Genomic DNA, 19,531 nt, shown 5'->3' on the forward strand with positions numbered 1-19,531 from the left:
ATTATATTTAGATTATTTCAGAAAATTAAAATATCAAAGAATCATAGATTGATTTATAGTATACTTTGATTCCAAATAGGAGACAAGTGGGAAAAAACAATAAATATTTCGTAGTTATTGGTCAGAGTATAGGATTATTTCATGTAATTAATTCTTTTATTTCCTCTTTAAATTATAAGTTTATACAGTATTTTGAGTAGATGTTAGACTTGGACCAAATTTATATATGGATTATATTTTTTTCTCCGGATGCTAGTTTCTTATTTTTTGGCGTCTTAACCTAAGTAAGTTGAAAAATAGCATGTCTTTTTTAAATGGCTAGTCAACTTTAGCAATTCACCATTTTATTCCCTTATTACCTTTTATTTAAAAAACATTTTCTCTTGCTTTCTCGTATCCATCATAGAGGATGATAGTTCGCGCTCTGACAACCTTCCTCGTCTCTTCCTCCTTACGGTTAACTTCTTTCGCTCTTTATTTGTAGATCTGGGCTTTCTCCCAGATCTATTGAGGGTGACAAATTGTATTGTTTTCTTTTGATCTTAGGCAGGGGCGAGCCCACGTAGGGGTCGTGGGGGCGCGTGCCCCCACGATCCTAATGTGACTCGTGTTAAATTGCACTTGTCACTATATTATGTATCTATAGTTCCACTTTTTAAACAGAATTCTTCTCACTTCAACAAAAAAAAAAAAAAAAAACAGAACTCTTCTCTAGCTCAAGTGTGGAATGCTTGGATTACATTGGGGAGGTCTTGGGATCAACCCACACACAACACCTTATGACTGCTTATTAAAAAAACTTTATAAAGTGCATGTTTGGTCTAAAATTGGTTCTTATTAATTGAACTAATTCAATTTTGTCAACCTCAAAGTGACCAACTTAATAAAACGACTTCGTAGAGATTATGAATTTTGTAAATAACTCTCTTAATTTTAATTATGTCTGATTTTTCAGTGACTTGTATTTTGGACTTCAAAATTGTTTTTTTTACACGATTGTTATAGTAACCATATTACTAGAAAGAAAAGTTTATTTTTATTTTTTTTCTATTACGATCACTTGCTCCTCGTCATCTCCACCATCATTTTCTTAATCTTCACCACTATCTCTTCATCCTTTCCTTTGTTTTTATTTTAGTATTTTTTGGGAATGCAGTTGGAGGAAAGATCCCCAAACCATATTGATGAGAAAATTAGAGATTATTTGTTGTACATTAAAATTACCATGGAATATCTAAACTATAAATAAAATTTTGTAGAAAATTTGTTTTTTGATTCTAGCCTGATCGGATACTATGGAATTCTTTCACTAACTATAATAAAATAGTGCCCCCACTCATAAAATTTTCTGACCTCGCCACTGATCTGAGACACATCTATGGGATTTTCTACAAATAGAGAGACATCTAGTGGATTTTTTTACTAGTCTTCTGCAAATAGAGCGAGACTAAGAAAGGTTAGAGAGAGAAAAAAAGGGGCAGAAAAAGAAGCTCGCCCAAAGAAGAAGAAGCCGTTTACGCATTTAGAGAAGATATTTTTATTATCATTTTAACACGATCTACTTTCAATATTCTTTTCTGAAAAAATTCTAGAATGATTTTTTTTTGTTGCAAACTGGAATATTAGATCTTACAAACTCAGTTTGTAGATTTTGCAATCTCAAAGTTGAACAATTTAGATAGAGAGACGGAGAAGGCCAAAGAAATGGAAAATAAGAAAACCTAACAGAAATTTGCACTATGATTTGTGCTAAAAGAAGTAGTTTTTGCGCTCTTTGATTATGTCCGTCCTATAAGTTTTTTTTAAAGAAGTTCCTGCCTTCTCTAGTTTCGAATGAAGGAAAGACGAAATCTCTATAGGTGGCTTGCTTTTGGCCTATATTCGTAATGCTCAAGTCCACACCAACCTATAGACTCCTTACGCAAGACGGCTCCGCGAGATCGTGATCTAGTTCTTTCGTATAGCTCAGAAAGCTAAATAGTGGTTTCGATCGTAAGTAAGCTGAAGGGAGTCTGCAAGACTGGTGAATCCACTAGGGAAACCTCATTCTAGCAGTTCGCGAGCCAGTACTTTAGACGGGGTTCTAATTCAGATAAATGTAATGTACTGCTGGTTTGACCTTTTATAGGGCAATATCTGTAGGGGAGCTGTAAGGTTGACTCATGTCTAGTGTCTAGTACCCTTATTCCTCTTTTCTTTTGACTGCACATCTAATGAAGAACTAGTAAACAGTCTTCTTATTCACAGACAAATAAATTTTGTTTCCTTATGATTGGTGTTATTTGTGATAAAATATTAGAAACCTAGATTTACAAACCAATTCCTGGCGAGAGAAAGTAAGAAACGAAGACGAATCAAATCGGTAAAGCTTTTTCTTCCTCTTCATTTAAAACACAAGCCTTATTGATCTTTGACATCGTGTCTGCTGAGTAAAAAATAGTTAGCTTTGATCAAGTCAAGAAGTCAACAGAATGACTGAGACACAAATGGGTCGACCCAAGTCCAAGTCATTAGAGAGGCAAATCAGAATAAGCTCTGCCACCTAAGCCCGAAACTAGGAGCTCAATACGAATTTCCTAGGCGTCCCAAGCCCGCTTTGACTCTAAAACAAACCAAGTCAGCCCTAGTTAAAACTTTTCTATAGATCTTAGAGTATGGAGGGGGGTTTGTGGGAGTCGGGCGACACCGTAAAGTCCCGTCTTGCCTAAAGGTACAGGAAGGTAGGAGGTGGAAGCCGACCTAAACAAAGCCAAATAACATTGAGGCCAACACATACCAAAGGCCCACTTTCTATAAACGATACGCAGATTGGCAGAGGATTTGTCAGTGTCAGAAGCTAAGCCTTCATGGTATGTTATCATTGCAATGACCGTCAACGCATGGCTTCATCTAAGTCGGTGCCTTACCACCGCATCATCACAACCGTTCGGAAGGAGATATCCTTCGACCAAGATGACAATGCGATCAATTTGTCCTTTGACCAAAACGGCCGACAACAATCAGTAATCCAATATAAATTTGTTCTCATCTGGGAATCCCACTCATAATTGGTTATCTGGGAATTTCTGCTTTGTGGTTCTTTTGGAAACCTAACTCGATTGGGATTGAGACTTTAAAAGTCTTTATAAAAGGACACAATTATAAGGAAATTAGTATGAAAACATCTCATAAGTAAATGTTTCTCTGGCTATATTAGCAGAAGATAGAAAATAAAATAATTTCCAAGATGTCTATCTAATCTAAAGAAGAATGAGTTATTCGTCTTCATCGCAAAAGAAGGATCATGAAGGGTCTCAATTAAGTTCTAGCTAATTAACCTAAAGAGCAAAAGATCAAGTCGATTGCTCTAGTGTTTCAAGTTGAGGAGCAACACAAGTGGAGCTCTAGATCTTCGGCAAAACAAGTAAATTAGTCGGAGAGAAAAAGCGAGTTAAGGTAATTCTCTAACTTCTAGTTCATTATTAGTTCTTCCATGAGATCCAGGCAACCTAGTGTTAGATATTAGAAATTTAGATTTCTCTCAGCACATTAGGTGACACCATAACCCTACAGTGGTATCAGAGCCTCTTGCACGAGCTAAATTTGGCTATTTCAGACTAAATATTTGACAAATTTAGATTTGTTTTAGCTAGCTAGATAGATCTGAAAAGGGTTTCCAATAAAGATTCTATAGAATTCCATATAAGATTTGAAGTTAGTTCAAATTGATTTCAAAATTAAAGTGGAACAGGGGGTTTCAAAATATGTCACGATACTAACAGATCTTCTGACAACTAACGGCCTAGGAATACGGTCGCTGACATATTCTAGCCTTAGACGTCATTCGTGCATTCTTCGAGCACATCAGAGCTCGGAACAACCGAGCTCACTTTAGCTGATCTTCCTGCTTTGAGTCTCAAACCAGATCAGGGTTCAGGTTGCAATGTTGACTTGGATTCACCTTTCCATACCTTGAGGCTGTATGGGCCCAAGTTGCCGAGCTCCTGCTTACATCCCTTTACTGTTCCGGGACTAAAGCATTACTCTTTCCCAATCTGACTCGGTTTCACCTCTTTAATTACATCTAGGCCAGTGCAAGGCTCAAAGTGCCTAGGATGTTCGTAATGCCTCCCATATTAGGGCTCAGGTGGCAGAGTTTCTGTCTGGTCCACCTCCCTGATGGCTCGACTAGGGCCTGCTTACGTATTTCTTGGGTCAAAGCGATTTATTATTGACTTGGTCAAAGCTGACGAATATTGACTCGACAGTACATCTTCCTAAGAAAAGAAATTTCTCCATTTCTTTAAGTCTCAAAAGGGAGTGGATACACAAATTTCACTGGTTTAAAATTTTAGATTGCTTCTTTAACCCATAGACGGGAAACAACAATCCTTTAACAGGGGAAAAAACTAAGCGTTTAAAGAGAAAATATATTGATAGAAGCACCACATGACCTCAACAAAGCCTTGTAAAATGTCTGTATATGGATTCAATTGGGATAATAAGTTCTGGCACATGGCACCATATATATGAGTAGAGCTAAACTGGTTAATCTTAAACTTGACCATTTTGGTGGTCCTGATTAAATATGTTTGTTTGCTTTCCTTTGTGGGACTCCCCAAGATTCATCTCTATAGAAGTTGAACTATCCTTCCCAGTTGTCATATTGGCCTCATCACTGCCTCTGTTGTTTCTATAGATAGCATATAATATCAACTGCAATGCTCCGAGTCCACACCCAAATCCATTTGGAACCTGTTATCCAGAATATATATCATATTGTTAATTAAGTTTAATTTATGAATAATTTATTTAAAAATGTATCCATCTTTAGATTAAGCAGTGTAATTGATACTCACAGCGACGAAAGGATCTCGACCAAGAAGACCATAAACAAACCAAGAAGTCCCGCACAGAAATACAAACAAGGATAAGAAAAACGGCATGTACTTCACGCTCTTCGTTTTGATTACCTGTCTCTGCATAACTTTATAATATTATGCACAACTCTAAATTATTAATATTAATTTTTTTTTTCTGTTGCTATACTCCAATAAATTGGCAAAGAAATGACATTTAGGCCAATGGTTGCATATCCCTACAAAACCAACCAGAGGTCTTAAAATTCAAGCTTGTTAAGTTTGCAGTCATCCAACTCAAAACCAATTGGCAATGAGTGGAAAGGATCTAGATACTATATTCTTGGTTGCTAGATAGGCATTCCCTTCTCCCATGTATGACCATTCTCACACACACTCTCACGTGTAGCGTTCTTTGAGCGTAACACGTGTAGCATTTTTTGAGCGTAACAAGTGTAGCATTATTTGAAGGGAGATGCTAGAGTTACAAAGGATTTTGACAAATGAAAGTTCCCAGCTGATGTGGCGGTTGTGATATTCATCTCTCAACGGCCTAGATTTGGTCAAAGTTTCAAACCACAACCGCCACATCAGCTGGGAACTATCTTTTGTCAAAATCTTTTGTAACTTTAGCATTTCCCTTATTTGAAAGGGTGACGTGGAGCACATGTAGCGTTAAAGCCTATCACGTGTGGGCCTAACTCTGGCACCATGTTAAGTTTTTAGTCATTCAACTCAAAACTAATTGGCAATGAGTGAAGAGGACCTAGACATTATATTCTTAGTTGCTAGATCGTTCTTCTCTCATGTGGGACTATTCTCACAAAACTTTTGATACTGTAATTTACCTTATTTATGTAATTTGAAGTGTAGAAGTGATTGACTTACCATAATAGACAGAGGCGAGGCATACATGCAGATGGAAAAGATAGTCGCAGCAGAACCACAGAAAAGTTTCCTCGACTTTCCATGGAGAGCCAATAAAGATACAAGAACCACAGTGGAGAAGACAGCTAAAACTAGTGCGAAGAGTGCCACAATCTTCATTCTAACTTTATGTTCTCGGGCATATATAATGAATATAATCACATAGATCGACTCAATAGCTGCCCCTGTTCCGTTTATAGTGGATACCAAGAGATTGTGTGGCGAAACGAATGGAAGCCCGTACCTATGCTTCTCAAAAAGAAATAAGGAATAAATAGTCGGTAATAAGATGCCATCAATAAATTTCGTTACGTGACTTTGACTCAAGGGTATCTAATCATTATGTGTAAATTAATTATATCTGTCCATCATGGCCGAGGCCTTGACACAATTCACACATATTTTGCACAAAATTGGCAAGAGTTTGTCCAATTTTAAAACATTTATAGTCTGAACAGATTTGCTCACGCACATTGTTCGTATAGATTTTATACTATTTAGTAAGTTTGTCGGGTTTAGAAAACTCAAAGACGCAAGGAGTAGATAAGAATAGGACCAGGCTGATAGGAGGCAGTTGAGTAACGTCATAACGTATGGAACACCCGAAAACTCCTCTGTTGATTTTCTCCTTACAATCTTCCGAAACGTTATTCTGCACAGAAACAAAACACAAAAATGTATTAGGTAGAATACAACTGATTTTTTTTTTTGTATTTTTCGCGAAGGGAACTCGCGACTCTTAGTTTCTGATTAAATCAAATAGATACGAAAGCCATTATTAAAAAAACGAAAGTGTTTTCTGCTAACTCAATCTACTGATATTTGGATATTATAAACGTGTTTTCCAACGTTCCCAACTGCTTCAGATCCGATAGCTATTATATGATGTAATTAAGTTTAGGATTTTATAACTGTAGCTCTATAAATACTTGTAATAACACATTAATAAATATTTCTGTTTAAATTATAAACTTGTGCCTCCCTGATTTGGAATTTCACAAGCTATTAGAGCTTCAGGAATCTTAATTTGTTTCTATTGTATTAATATTATCATCACTTTGAACCCACAGAAGTCAGTACTGTTAGTGAGTGAAATTGAGCTTGCCCTCAAGTAGGGCAGCCATTCTATTTATAATGTAGGGAAGAAGATAAGTAATTACAGAGAGGTCCTTACAAACAGGAATACTAACAAACAGGTCCCTACATTACATTTTATTACACTAACACCCCCCCTCAAGCCGAACGCCATTAATAAGAGAGAGCTTGGATCGGAGCTCTGCAAATCTTGTTGAGGAGAGACCTTTAGTGAAAATATCAGCCACTTGGGAATCACCAGGTAGATAGTGGACCTTGAGGCTGCCTTCTTTTACTTGCTCACGAACAAAGTGGAAATCAATGGCGGAATGCTTCGTCTTGGAATGAAGAACTGGATTAACCGACAAGTAAGTGGTGCTGATGTTGTCACAGTATATCACTGGGGTAGAAGTAATTTGGATTCCCAACTCACGAAGTAAATTTTGTAGCCATTTAATTTCAGCTGAAGTATGTGACACTGCACGAAACTCTGCCTCTGTGGAAGATCTTGCCACTGTTGGTTGGGTCTTTGATGCCCAAATGATGATGTTAGGTCCTAGATAGACACAAGAACCAGTGGTTGATCGACGATCATCCGGTGAACCTGCCCAGTCTGCGTCGGAATAGCCAAGAATATGATGACTTGAAGCTTTACGAAAACAGAGACCAATGTTAATTGTCCCCTTTAGGTATCGTAGGATTCTTTTTGCAGCAGTAAGATGAATAGAAGATGGCTTATGCATAAACTTGGAGATTTGATTGACAGAGTAAGTAATATCCGGACGAGTTAAGGTCAGGTATTGAAGGGCTCCAACGAGACTTCGAAAGGATTGAGGATCATCAAGAGGAACACCTTCTGATTTTGATAATTTTGTACCTGTAATGACAGGTGTAGATACTGGTTTTGAAGAATTGAGACCAAACCGATGGAGAAGATCATTAATATACTTCTTCTGAGTCAATTGGAGTTGAGTATTATCTCTTGAAGCCTCCATCCCCAAAAAATAACTTAGAACACCCATGTCTGTCATATCAAAAGTTAATTTGAGTTGTTTGATAAGTTTGATGAGATCAGTGGATGAAGACCTTGTAACCAAAATGTCATCGACATAGAGAAGAAGAATGATGATCGATTTTGGACGACGAAGATAGAACATGGAGGAGTCAGAGATCGACTGTGTGAAGTGTAATTTAAGAAGACAATCACTGAATTTCTTGTGCCAAGCTCTAAGAGCTTGCTTTAAGCCATATAAGGCTTTATTCAATTTGCATACATGAGTTGGAAATTCAGGATTGAGAAACCCCTTTGGTTGAGTCATGAACACATTTTCTTCTAAATCCCCATTGAGAAAAGCATTTTTGACGTCCAATTGCCTTATTTCCCAATTACCAGTCACTGCCAGAGAGAGAACCGTCCTTATTGTCTCAGGACGAACCACAGGACTAAACGTTTCGTCATAATCGATCCCAGCCTGTTGCGAATAACCACGAGCTACCAGCCGAGCCTTGTAGCGAAGAACAGAGCCATCTGGCCTCTGTTTGATCTTGTAAATCCATTTCGAATCGACCAAGTTCATATTGGGACTTCGAGGAATCAAGGTCCATGTATTATTCTTTTGTAACGCACTAATTTCCTCTTCCATAGCCGAAGTCCATTGGGGAACTTTTGAAGCTTGGGCGAAGTTATGAGGTTCCTGCAACAGAAAACTTGAAGAGTAATCATTAGTAGTAAGTAGGATTTTGGGTCTTCTGGTGCCATCTCGACTTCTCGTCACCATTGGATGGGAAGAAGAGGTGGTGGGTTTAGGGGGTTGTGAAGAATTGTTGTCGATTTGACTCAAAATAGAATTAGGGTTTTGAGTAATTAAAGGAGGATGGTCTGTTGAAGAAGAAGGAGAAAGAGGAAAGTTCGCGTGGGGAACACCACTCTGATTAGGATCAGCAGTGGTCGACACGTTTTGATGAGGGACCACGTCATTAGGGTTAGGTGGTGGGACGTGGAGACCAGAAGGAGACAAAGCCGTTGTTGGAGGGACCACTGACAGGTCAGATGACCATTGAGCAGTGGGAGTGGGGAGGGTACGACGCGTGGGACGAATATGCTCAAAGCCAGGTGGAATTTGCGGAGTGGGTGAAGGACGAGCACTTGGATTGGGCAACAACGGACGGTCAAGATTAGAAAATGATGAGGAAGTGGGGACCGTCCGATGTAAGATAAGAGGAGAGTATCGTTTGTTTTGGGAAGAAGACGAACCAGGTGAAGGAGACGAAAAAGGAAACAGAGTTTCATCAAAGATGAGATTGCGAGAAATGTACATCCTTGATGAGGTGACATCAAGACACAAATAACCTTTATGATGGGAGCTGTATCCTAAGAATACGCATGGTGTGGTCTTGACATCAAGTTTTGAAGAACGATAGGGAGTGAGGAGAGGGAAGCAACGACAGCCAAAAATTCGAAACAAAGTATAATCTGGTTTCGAATTAAACAGGACCTCAAAGGGAGATTTGTTCTTTAGAACAGTAGAGGGAAGTCTATTAATAGTATAGACGGCTGTTTGAAAGGCCTCTGGCCAGAATATTTTTGGAACAGAAGAGTGATGAAGGAGACACAGAGAAGTCTCGACAATGTGTCTAATCTTCCTCTCAGCAACCCCATTCTGTTGGGGTGTGTGAGGGCAAGATTTCCTGTGGTGGATTCCATTTGTGATTAGAAAATTTGAAAAATCATGGCTGATATACTCTCCTCCTCCATCTGATTGAAGAATTTTGATAGGTTTAGAAAATTGATTTTCAACAAACACTTTGAAATTTTTGAAATGAAAAGGAACCTCAGACTTGTTTTTCATGAAATAAATCCATGTGAATCTTGTGTAATCATCAATTAAAAGCAAGAAATAACGAAAACCAGACTTAGAAAGAACAGGTGATGGTCCCCAAACATCACTATGTATAATCTCATTAGGATAAACAGATGTATGATGAACATTCTTAAAAGGAAATTGATGATGTTTTCCTGAGATACATCCAATACAAATAGAATTGTTCTTTTTAGATGTAAACATTGGTAAGACATCATTCGAAATTAGGGAATTTAAATTCTTGTGATGAAGGTGAGCAAGACGACAGTGCCACACATCTGGTGTTGCTCGAGTACCAGTGGACATTGATTTAGCAAAAAGAGAGATGGTTGAAGAAGGATTGGTGGTGGTGGAGACACGAAACAGCCCATCTCTAATCGTGCCTTCGAGGAGTATCTTCATGGAGTGAAGATCCTGAACATAGAAACCACCACGATTAAAAACAACTTGACAATTGAAGTCTTTAAGAAGATGAGAAATGGAAATTAGATTTTTCTTAAAAGAGGGAACAATAAGAGCATTTCGAAGAGTAAAGGAGGGAGTTAGGGTATAGTTACCAACACCCGAGACTGAAGCAGAGGAGCCATTACCCACTATAACCTGATCAGGAGGATGAATATCAGATCGAGAGCTCAAAGAAGCATTATCAGATGCTATATGTGAGGTTGCACCTGAATCCACATACCAATTTGGATCTGGAGGGAGAGAGTCAATACCCAGAGCAGCAAATGATGTAGAGAGATCATTTTGTCGTGTGAGATGGAAACATTGGCGAGCTGAATGCCCAATACGACCACAATATTGGCAGGTTAATGGTGGTTTACCAAGAATAGAGGATGATTGTTGTCTAAAATTTCCTCTTCCAGAGAATGAACCACGACCACGACCACGAGAGGCATAGCCTCGACCACGACCACGAGATGGGTAAGAAGGGGTGGTCGATACAGGTGGAGGAGGATGCTGAGCATAGAGGGCAGTAGGTTGTGGGTTTGAAGAATGAAGAAGTTGAAGTCGAAATTCATGGGTGAGAAGTTGGGAGTGAAGTTCAGAGAAGGTAGGAGGAATAAGTCGAGTAGTAATGGAGGTGACAAACCCCTCATATTCAGATCCAAGTCCAGACAGGACTATAAGAACCAGTTCATCATCTGAAACTGGGTGGCCAATGGCTGCTAATGAATCAGTAATTCCTTTGAGACGAAGGAGAAACTCTGAGATGGTGAGAGAGCCTTTTTTGGAAGTTTGTAGTTGAAGTTTTAGATTCATAAGTCTAGCAGAGTTGAAGGAGGAGAAGCTCTTTTCTAATGAATCCCAGACTGCTTTTGAGGAAGTTAATCCAAGAACTTGAGTGAGTATTGGCTCTGTAAGAGTGGCATTGAGCCAAGAAAGGAGCATTTGATCGACCCTGTACCAGTAGGCATAATCAGGGTTAGGAACAGGAGCAGAGGAAGAAGAGGAGCTGGTTGTGAGAAACTCAGGTGGTGGAGGATGGGAGCCATTAACGAATTTGTAGAGGTCTTGAGAGTGTAAAATGGGTAAGAGCTGACTCTTCCAGAGTAGGTAGTTGGTATTATCCAATCTAATGGATACAAGATTGGCAATATTAGTGAGAGTAGGAAGAGTTGAAACAGAGGTGGAGGAGGTAGGAAAGGAGGAGGTACCATCGGGAGAGGAGATTTGAAAGGCAGAGTCAGCCATTAGAAAGAAAAGAAAAAGAAAGAAGTAGCAGACGAAGAAGAAGAAGATGGAAGACACAAGACCCAAGAGAATCAGAGAGGCGGCTCTGATACCATGTTAGTGAGTGAAATTGAGCTTGCCCTCAAGTAGGGCAGCCATTCTATTTATAATGTAGGGAAGAAGATAAGTAATTACAGAGAGGTCCTTACAAACAGGAATACTAACAAACAGGTCCCTACGTTACATTTTATTACACTAACAAGTACAACATAATCTTTTTTTTGTTCTTTCCGATATCATCTACCTCCATCATTATTTCTTGTTTACTCCATTAAATCTCTTGATCCTGTGTGTCCTTTATGCTTGATTTTTTAAAACCACCATAACCTCTACCTAGATTCTCGCAACAAACTTGACGATAAACCGAGAAGACATATCCTCAGTCCGTCTTCCCCGACACCCCTGCTCATACAGACCTGCTGGGTCTGCCCAATTCCGGCCAACAGAGCGACAGGCCACTAGGGTCTGTTAGGTTATTCCTTTGCTGCTGACTGCCCACTAGGGTCTCTTGATTTTATCTAACCATCGGCAACCGTGACACACTGATGGGGGTCTGCCCCCTTCCCTTCCAAATTATCATCGGTGACCTTTACCCGTGACAGGCAGATCGGGTCTGTCCTTCCCTGCCCATTGTCGTCGGTGACCTTTGGACTGTAACCCTAATTCCCCTTTGCAACTTGACAGGTCTGAAATTGTTTCTTATATATTTTTTGAACACTCCTATAAATATTTTTTGAAGACTTATCCTCAGTCCGTCTTCCCCGACACCCCTGCTCATACAGACCTGCTGGGTCTGCCCAATTCCGGCCAACAGAGCGACAGGCCACTAGGGTCTTTAGGTTATTCCTTCGCTGCTGACAGCCCACTAGGGTCTGCTGATTTAATCTAACCGTCGGCACCCGTAACACACGGATGGGGGTCCGCCCTTCCCTTCCAAATTATCATTGGTGACCTTTACCCGTGACAGGCAGATCGGGTCTGTCCTTCCCTGCCCATTGTCGTCGGTGACCTTTGGACTGCAACCCTAATTCCCCTTTGCAACTTGACAGGACTTAAATTATTTCGTATATATTTTTTAGGGAAAATAGCTATTTAGGTTGAGAAAATTATTATAATAACTAAAAAGCCATCATCTTATTCTATTAACTAAAAGTTGTTATAATATTATGGGTAATGATATATAAGGTTTAAAATAACATAGGAAATTATCAATCAAGTCATTTTCTATCTTTTTCGTTCCCAAAATATCCTTACACATCAAAATCCTCTTTCTTTCTCAAAAAACTGAGATTTTTTTTCTAATATTTTAGGGTTTTGCATTTTGTTCTTCTTCGATGTTTCTTGTTTGATTCCTCTTCTTCGAATCTTCTCCACGAAGACGGTGGTGGTAGTAGTATTACTGATCATAACAAATACCAGTAGCAATAATGGTGTATCGAATTTTATTGTGAACTAGCGAAATCCTAGTTTATACGAGCAGACTATTTCATGGCTTTCCGATCAAAACCGTATAATTTATACAACCGACTCTAATCGTAGTAAAGGTGATCTCGTCGCCATCAACAATCTCAAAATTTCTCATTCTCTCTCTCTAAAACTACATCTTCTGAGATTCACTTTTGATAAGTGTAATTTTTTTAGATTGGAAGTGTAATTCGTTTTTAATTCAGGTGTTCATATTCAATCCCAAAGGTTCTCATTCTCTCTCTATGAAACTACATCTACTGAGATATCAAAGGGCGTGGTAGATTAGGTGCACTTGAGGAAGGAAAAAAAAATCCATGGATTTAATTTGAAGTTAGGGTTTCAAATTGATCTCTATGTTCAAAGTATTATGGTTAGTTTATATTCAATATGCAATGGTGTTCTTTCTGCTAGAAAAGTTTTTGATAGAATGGAAAATGAGGGATTAGTTTCTTCGATTTCTTTGATTGATGAGTATGTGAAATGTGAGGAAATTGAACATGAAACTATTTGATGAATTGTCTGGGATTTTTTTATTGGGTTTTGTTGTTTGTGGTTCAATTGAGAGATTTTTTGTTGATGCCATGATTATACTTACCCAAGCTTAATTCAATTCAATTCCAACTCTTACCCATCTTGCTCTTTTGAGTATACTTCCTGATGTTGTTGATATGGGAGTTATGGATGTTGTTATGGTTGAATATACTATGATTTTTATGTAGAAAAAACCAGTTTTAGAAGCTTTTGGTGGTCTATCTGTTGTGTTTTATGGTTTGGGTGTTGCAGTTTATTCATTTGAAGAGATTGGAATGGTTTTGCCCTTAGAATCCGACAACAAGAGATAAAAATAAATTTTGGAAGAAATTTAGGTATTTCAATGGATCTTATATCTTTGATCTATGCAAGTTTTGGAGCTTTGGGTTACTTTACTTTTAGACAAAAAACAAAAGTTATAATAAACTCATGGTAGTACTTTCTATATTAACATTATAAAACACACCAAAAACTTTCATCATTCCCTAATCCGAAAAATATAAATTTATACCACCGCGATTTTTTTTAACATCTTGAATCATGTTAACAAAATTAGGTTGGGGAAGATAAGCTTTTGAGTTTGTAATATTACAAATGTATGGGAAATGTAAGTTTATTCAAGGCGGACAGAAGGTGTTTGATGAATTTCCTATTAAAGAAGGTGTTTGATGTAAGTTTACATTATGCAAACACACGTTTGCAGAACAGATTGTTGCAAACACGTTTGCAGAACAGATTGTTGCAAACACGTTTGCAGAACAGATTGTTGCAAACACGTTTGCAGAACAGATTTTTCCAAACACGTTTGCATAACAGATTTTTGCAAACACGTTTGTAGACAAACGTAAAAGAAAAAAGGTTTATCCTTTTTTGAAAAAAAGTATTGAAAGTGGATCTTGTTAGAAAGCTAATGAAAAATCGATTCTAAATATATAATTTTAGTAGAACTCCGACATCTCAAACAAAAGTTATATCGATTTAAAGTTTAAAGAAAAATAAAAGAATTTAGTTACACAAAACGACAAAAAGGGGTATTTTAGTATTTGTACATTTTTTGACCTAAATAATAATTTTCAAATATTTTGTGCTTTTCTACTCATTTTCAATATTATTTTGACCTTTCTAGAAATTACCCCATTTTTTAACTCTCTTTCATGTAATCGATAATTATCATGAAAGTCCTATAAATATTGTAACCAATCATTTCGAAAAGTTAATCTCATTCTCTGAAACCCATTTTTCCTAGCATCAGTAAATATATTATTGGTCGTCCTTTATATTTTATTTTTATATCGGTTAAACGTAACATAATATATTTACTAATTTAGCTGAATACTCCCAGAAAATAGTATGAATTCTGATGCTTGGAAAAATGAGAAATTTAAAAGCGTTTTGGATATAAATATTAACAAAAGAACTAGAACAAGAAAGCGGTGGATTTCGCACTTGCGAGTGCCTATCTAAGAAAAGTTCCTCGAATTAGATAGATTTATAATATAAATTATGAAGACAAATTCCATGATGAAAAATCATGGCGAAAACAAGAAAGAGAAACAATGATTTTTAGTTTACAATGATAACTTTGTTGACTTCTAATAGTTAAAACTAATAATAATTAATTATTGGGTGTGTTTATAGGTGTCCCATTCATTTTATTCTTAAGAGTTAAGCCTACTTCTTTCTTTTAGCTCTAGGGATTGGGGCAGTCCAAAGGCACCCTCAGGCTGGACCTAATCCATGCTAGGTTTGAAAAACAAAGACTGGACGTTGGAGTGCGGAATTGCCCAAAATTTATGGACTTGAGATTGCTGAGTCTCAGACCCTGCCAAAAGTTGGTTGCTCAAAGAGCAAAAAAGATGGAGCCCCTTTAGAGTCACCCTCTGTAATTTAGGTTATAGGATTAAAAGCAGTCAAGTTATGTCACCTCAAGCCATTCTGTCTAGTTAGCTTAAGGCTACCAAAGTTACACGTCTCTCACTTAAACGCTAGCTCAAGAAGTAGGATTGTCCATCATTTATGAACTGGGCTACCTACCAAGAGCAATTATTGATGGTGTGGAAACTTCTTGAATTCCATAGTTAATAATCGAAGAAAAAAAAGAAAAAGATCAAACACCCCACTAATATACAAAACTGGTTTCATTGGCCTCCCACTTGAAGCTCATGTGAGAAACAATAATTTTTTTCCACGTAACTGAACATGTGAAAAGAAAGAGAAACATGTTGTTCTAGTGGGAGTCCAACGAGACGGTTGAGGCCAGTATATTTTTTTGTATATATAATTATACATGGGAGAGAAGTGTATTTTGAAGGTGGTACTTATATATATATATATATATATATATATATATATATATATATATATATATATATATTAGAGAGAGAGAGAAGTGTATTTTGAAGGTGGTAGTGGTACTTACATGGGAGCAAGGAAGAGGAAGAGAGCAGTGACATTTCCTATTAAGGATACAAATATATAATTAAACAGCAATTGAAAGCCAAAATTTTAGTATAGTAAAAGATTCAACTCAAATCAGTAAGAAAATGTGGAGTTAAAAAGTATAAGATAAAAACAATTAAATAGATAAACATACCAAAAATTCCAAACAGGAAATGAAGTGTATCCTCCATCTTTTGATTTCTCCAATTCAAGAAGAAGAAATTTATTTGTTCACAAAAAACAGAAAGAGAGAGAGAGAAAGCAAAAGACAGAATATTTATAGAGACAGATTTTGAGATGATAGTAAGTTATGCCGACCTTATCCAAAGGACAAGAAGTAAAAGAAGCCACTGCTCTCTGTCTCTCTATGTTTTACTGTCATTTGTAAGTGGACACGTAGTAGCAGGTGGGGGTTGTTTTATTAATAAAGGTCACTCCTTCTGGCTGGGAACAATTTTTTTGTCCAAGGTGGGCAGAAATAAGGTGGTAAGTGCAGTTTAACACAAATCCTTCAAAGAAATGTCTAGAAGTTCATAAATTTTTGGATTCACTGAACAATGACTTTTCTGTATCACGTTGTCATCTTAGGTGCTAAATGTTTTTTCTTTTTAGTGTATGTTTGAATCTGAATCGGCTGAATTTGAATTGCAAATTAGATCTTTGTTTTCCAAATCTGAATTATTAAGTTTGAATTGAAATTTTGAATTTATACCCCTATTTGACGCTTCAGCCAAACAAAGCCGGGTTTCTATTTGCTCCTCACCAAAAGAAAATCCCAAGGTCATGTTTGGCGCGCTAGAATGGAATGTGATCCCCGAGAATTGCATTCTCATAACGCGATTCCTATGAATCATCATTCACTTTGATGTTTGGTTTTACCAGGAATAGGAATTCGATATCCGATAGATTCCTAACTTGGTGTTTGGTTCGTGTATGAATTGAAATATAAATTTTTGTAAAAGTCCTATTATATCCTTGAACTACATTAATAAAACGTCAACTTCGTTATATATTTTGACCTGTATTATCTATTCAAATTTGTAGATATGAAATAGCAATGTGATACACCAATTTAAGTAGTATTTAAAATAAATAAAGGTGTCTGCTAAAAAATTTTCGTTTTAAACATTATGAAATCAATTGGAATGAAAAAAGAACAATAGAAAAGGAAAAAAACTAGAGAGAGTTATGTTCGAGCAAGAGAAAGAATTGCTATGGTGGTGGCTAACCATAGGTTCTTAATTCTTTTAGTTGTGATATTATGTAGAGGACGATTTTAATAATAGTCATTCTAATGTTTTGTTAAAGATAATTTGGTCTATAAATGTTAAAACAAAGCATTCCCGAGACAGGAAATTGGGCCCCAATTTCATGTTTTTTTTGTTACAAAGACAAATTATCTTTTTGTTCTTTTGGGCCCCATATATAGTTCGGAAATAGTCTTGAAGGACAATTCTAAAAGCACTCCCATTTTTAATGTCGAAATTGCCCTTAAGATCTTAGCTTACGAAGCTTTGCAAACTGGTTTGCACTGCTTTGCAATCTGGTTTACAGGGCTTTGCAAACTGGTTTGCACTAGTTTGCAATCTGGTTTGCAGAGCTTTGCAATCTGGTTTGCAGAGCTTTGCATTCTGGTTTGCTTGCAATGACTTTGGAAAACTTTGCACACACTTTGCAAACTGGTTTTGCACTACTTTGCAATTTGGTTTGTCTTGCAAAACTTTGCAATCTGGTTTGCAGAGCTGTGTAATATGGTTTGCAGAGCTTTGCAAATTGGTTTGCAAAATGGTTTACAATAAGGTTAGTTTCGTCTTTTCCCTATATTAGATAATTTACAAAAATGCCATAGGGAGCTGAAGCCTATAAAAAGTTGATAAATCCTTTCTAACCAAAACTCGAAGTTTTTAGGGAGTTTTTGGCCAAATTTCCCTTCCCGAGAATGGGAATCAGAAACCCCCCCCCCCCCCCCCCCCATAGGTTTGCTATTACCCCATTTTGAGGGAATCCTATTCACCGGGAATAGGATTTCCCCTGCATTCCCGCGAGCCAAAAAGTAATCAGGATTGTGATTCCTGGGAATCACATTCCATTCCCATGCGATTCCAGCGTGCCAAACATGACCTAAGTTTTTTATTCCCTTTTTTTCGATCTCTCGCCAGTCATCTTTCTCACTCGTTTCTCTCACTTTCTCTAAGGGTGTGTTTGATATCACCTATTTCCATGAAAATAAAGGAATTTCCAATGAAATAGGTATTTCCACCGTTTGATACGAAGTATAATTTCAAGATTTTAGTTCCCTAGAGAATCTATTTCCATGAAATAGTCCACCTTTAATTCCTTGCTCCCCCTAGGAGTTAGCTTCCGTGGAAAGTCAAAATCAAAATCAAAATCAAAATATTTTCATGGAATTATTTTCCTGATATCAAATACAACCTAACAGTAAGTAGATCGACGAAGTTAAACCCTCGTTGGATCCGACAAGGGCTCTGTCGCTTTCTCACTCAGTCACCCTCTCTCTCAGTCACTCTTTCTTTCTCTAACATTAATATGCGAAGGTAAACCCTTCGTCTCTCTCCTAGTAAATCTGCAAAGGTAAACCCTTCGTCTCTCTCTCAGTCGCTCTCTCTTTCTCAAATAGCAGCTCGAAGGCAAGGGTTTAGCTTCGTCTCTCTCAGTCGCTCTGTCTTTCTCTAACATTAGTCAACCGGCAAGGGTTTCTCTTTGGCTCTCTATCTCTCTCTAATAGTAGATGTGCAAAGGTAAACCCTCGCCAGATTCGGCGAAGGTTTCGTCTATCTCTCAGTTTCTCTCTTTAACAATAGGTTAGTTAAGAGTATTTCTTATGGTGCTGGCGGCGGCGGTGTTATTTTCCTGTTCTAATGTTGTGGTTTGTGGTGGTGGTGGTTTGTGGTGGTGGTTTGTAGTGGTGGAGGAGATGGTGGTTATGGTGGAATTTTTTTAATTCATGGGGGTTATTAGTGTAAATTAACACAACTCAGATTTTGCCCTTAGTTTCAGACTTGTCTTGAAGTCTGAAAAATGTGGGTTTTTTTCGGCCAATTCAGGCATTGAGTTAATTTAGCTAACATTTCAGATTTCTTAAATAAGAAAAATAAACATCTGAAATCTGAATTGTGATCATTTCAGATTTCAGATATGAAAATAAATAAAAAACAAACAACACCTTACTCTATAAAGCAAAACCTAAATCATCTTACGTCCTTAACTGTTTAAATTTATAAACTTTATTTTTATTCGGTACATATTTGTTCCTATACAGAATTATTGTCTTACTAAACAATTAAAATACTAGTTTCAATATTTGTACGAGGAAAACTGGGATAAAAAAATGGACTTTTCACTTCTTTTTTTTCGAGTTATTTCATTTTTGGCCCCTTACTTTGTCACCAGCTTCCCTTTTGGCCCCTTACTTTGTCACCAGCTTCCCTTTTGGCCCTTTGTTTTTCGTAAATTCAAAATTGGTCCCCTTCTGTTAACATCGTCAGTTAACTTTAAAAGTTAATCTTTTTTGTTTCCATAATTTCCCTTCTTATAAAATTGATTTTTTAATTCAAAATTGGCCCCCTTTTGGATCAATTCCCAAAAAATTCCAAGCATTTTAGACCAAATTAGGGGCCAAAATGGAATTCACTTTAAAAA

The 19,531-nt window shown here is 37.3% G+C and overlaps 1 protein-coding gene across 1 annotated transcript; it reads right to left on the reverse strand.

Moving 5' to 3' along the window:
• Positions 1 to 4,389: 4,389 nt before the first annotated feature.
• On the reverse strand, positions 4,390 to 16,265 carry LOC147537866 (bidirectional sugar transporter SWEET1-like). Its single transcript, XM_086641842.1, has 6 exons — positions 16,026 to 16,265; positions 15,852 to 15,888; positions 6,322 to 6,417; positions 5,727 to 6,009; positions 4,839 to 4,958; positions 4,390 to 4,734 (listed from the first exon to the last, which is right to left on the reverse strand). The coding sequence occupies exons 1-6, from the start codon at positions 16,060 to 16,062 to the stop codon at positions 4,534 to 4,536; spliced, it is 774 nt and encodes a 257-aa protein (XP_086497968.1). The 5' UTR covers positions 16,063 to 16,265; the 3' UTR covers positions 4,390 to 4,533.
• Between the last annotated feature and the right edge of the window lie 3,266 nt (positions 16,266 to 19,531).

Source organism: Eschscholzia californica, unplaced genomic scaffold (assembly GCF_041429995.1).
Source record: "Eschscholzia californica isolate CP2 unplaced genomic scaffold, dmEscCali1.0.p SCAF_5, whole genome shotgun sequence".
Taxonomy (NCBI): domain Eukaryota; kingdom Viridiplantae; phylum Streptophyta; class Magnoliopsida; order Ranunculales; family Papaveraceae; genus Eschscholzia; species Eschscholzia californica.

Excerpts from the sequence above, each read along its gene's own strand:
- LOC147537866 (XM_086641842.1), bottom strand. The coding sequence starts at position 16,062 with ATGGAGGATACACTTCATTTCCTGTTTGGAATTTTTG. Across the intron at positions 4,959-5,726 it reads CCTCGCCTCTGTCTATTATG|AGACAGGTAATCAAAACGAA; the intron begins GTAAGTCAATCA and ends AAAGTTATGCAG. Across the intron at positions 4,735-4,838 it reads GTCGAGATCCTTTCGTCGCT|GTTCCAAATGGATTTGGGTG; the intron begins GTGAGTATCAAT and ends TCTGGATAACAG.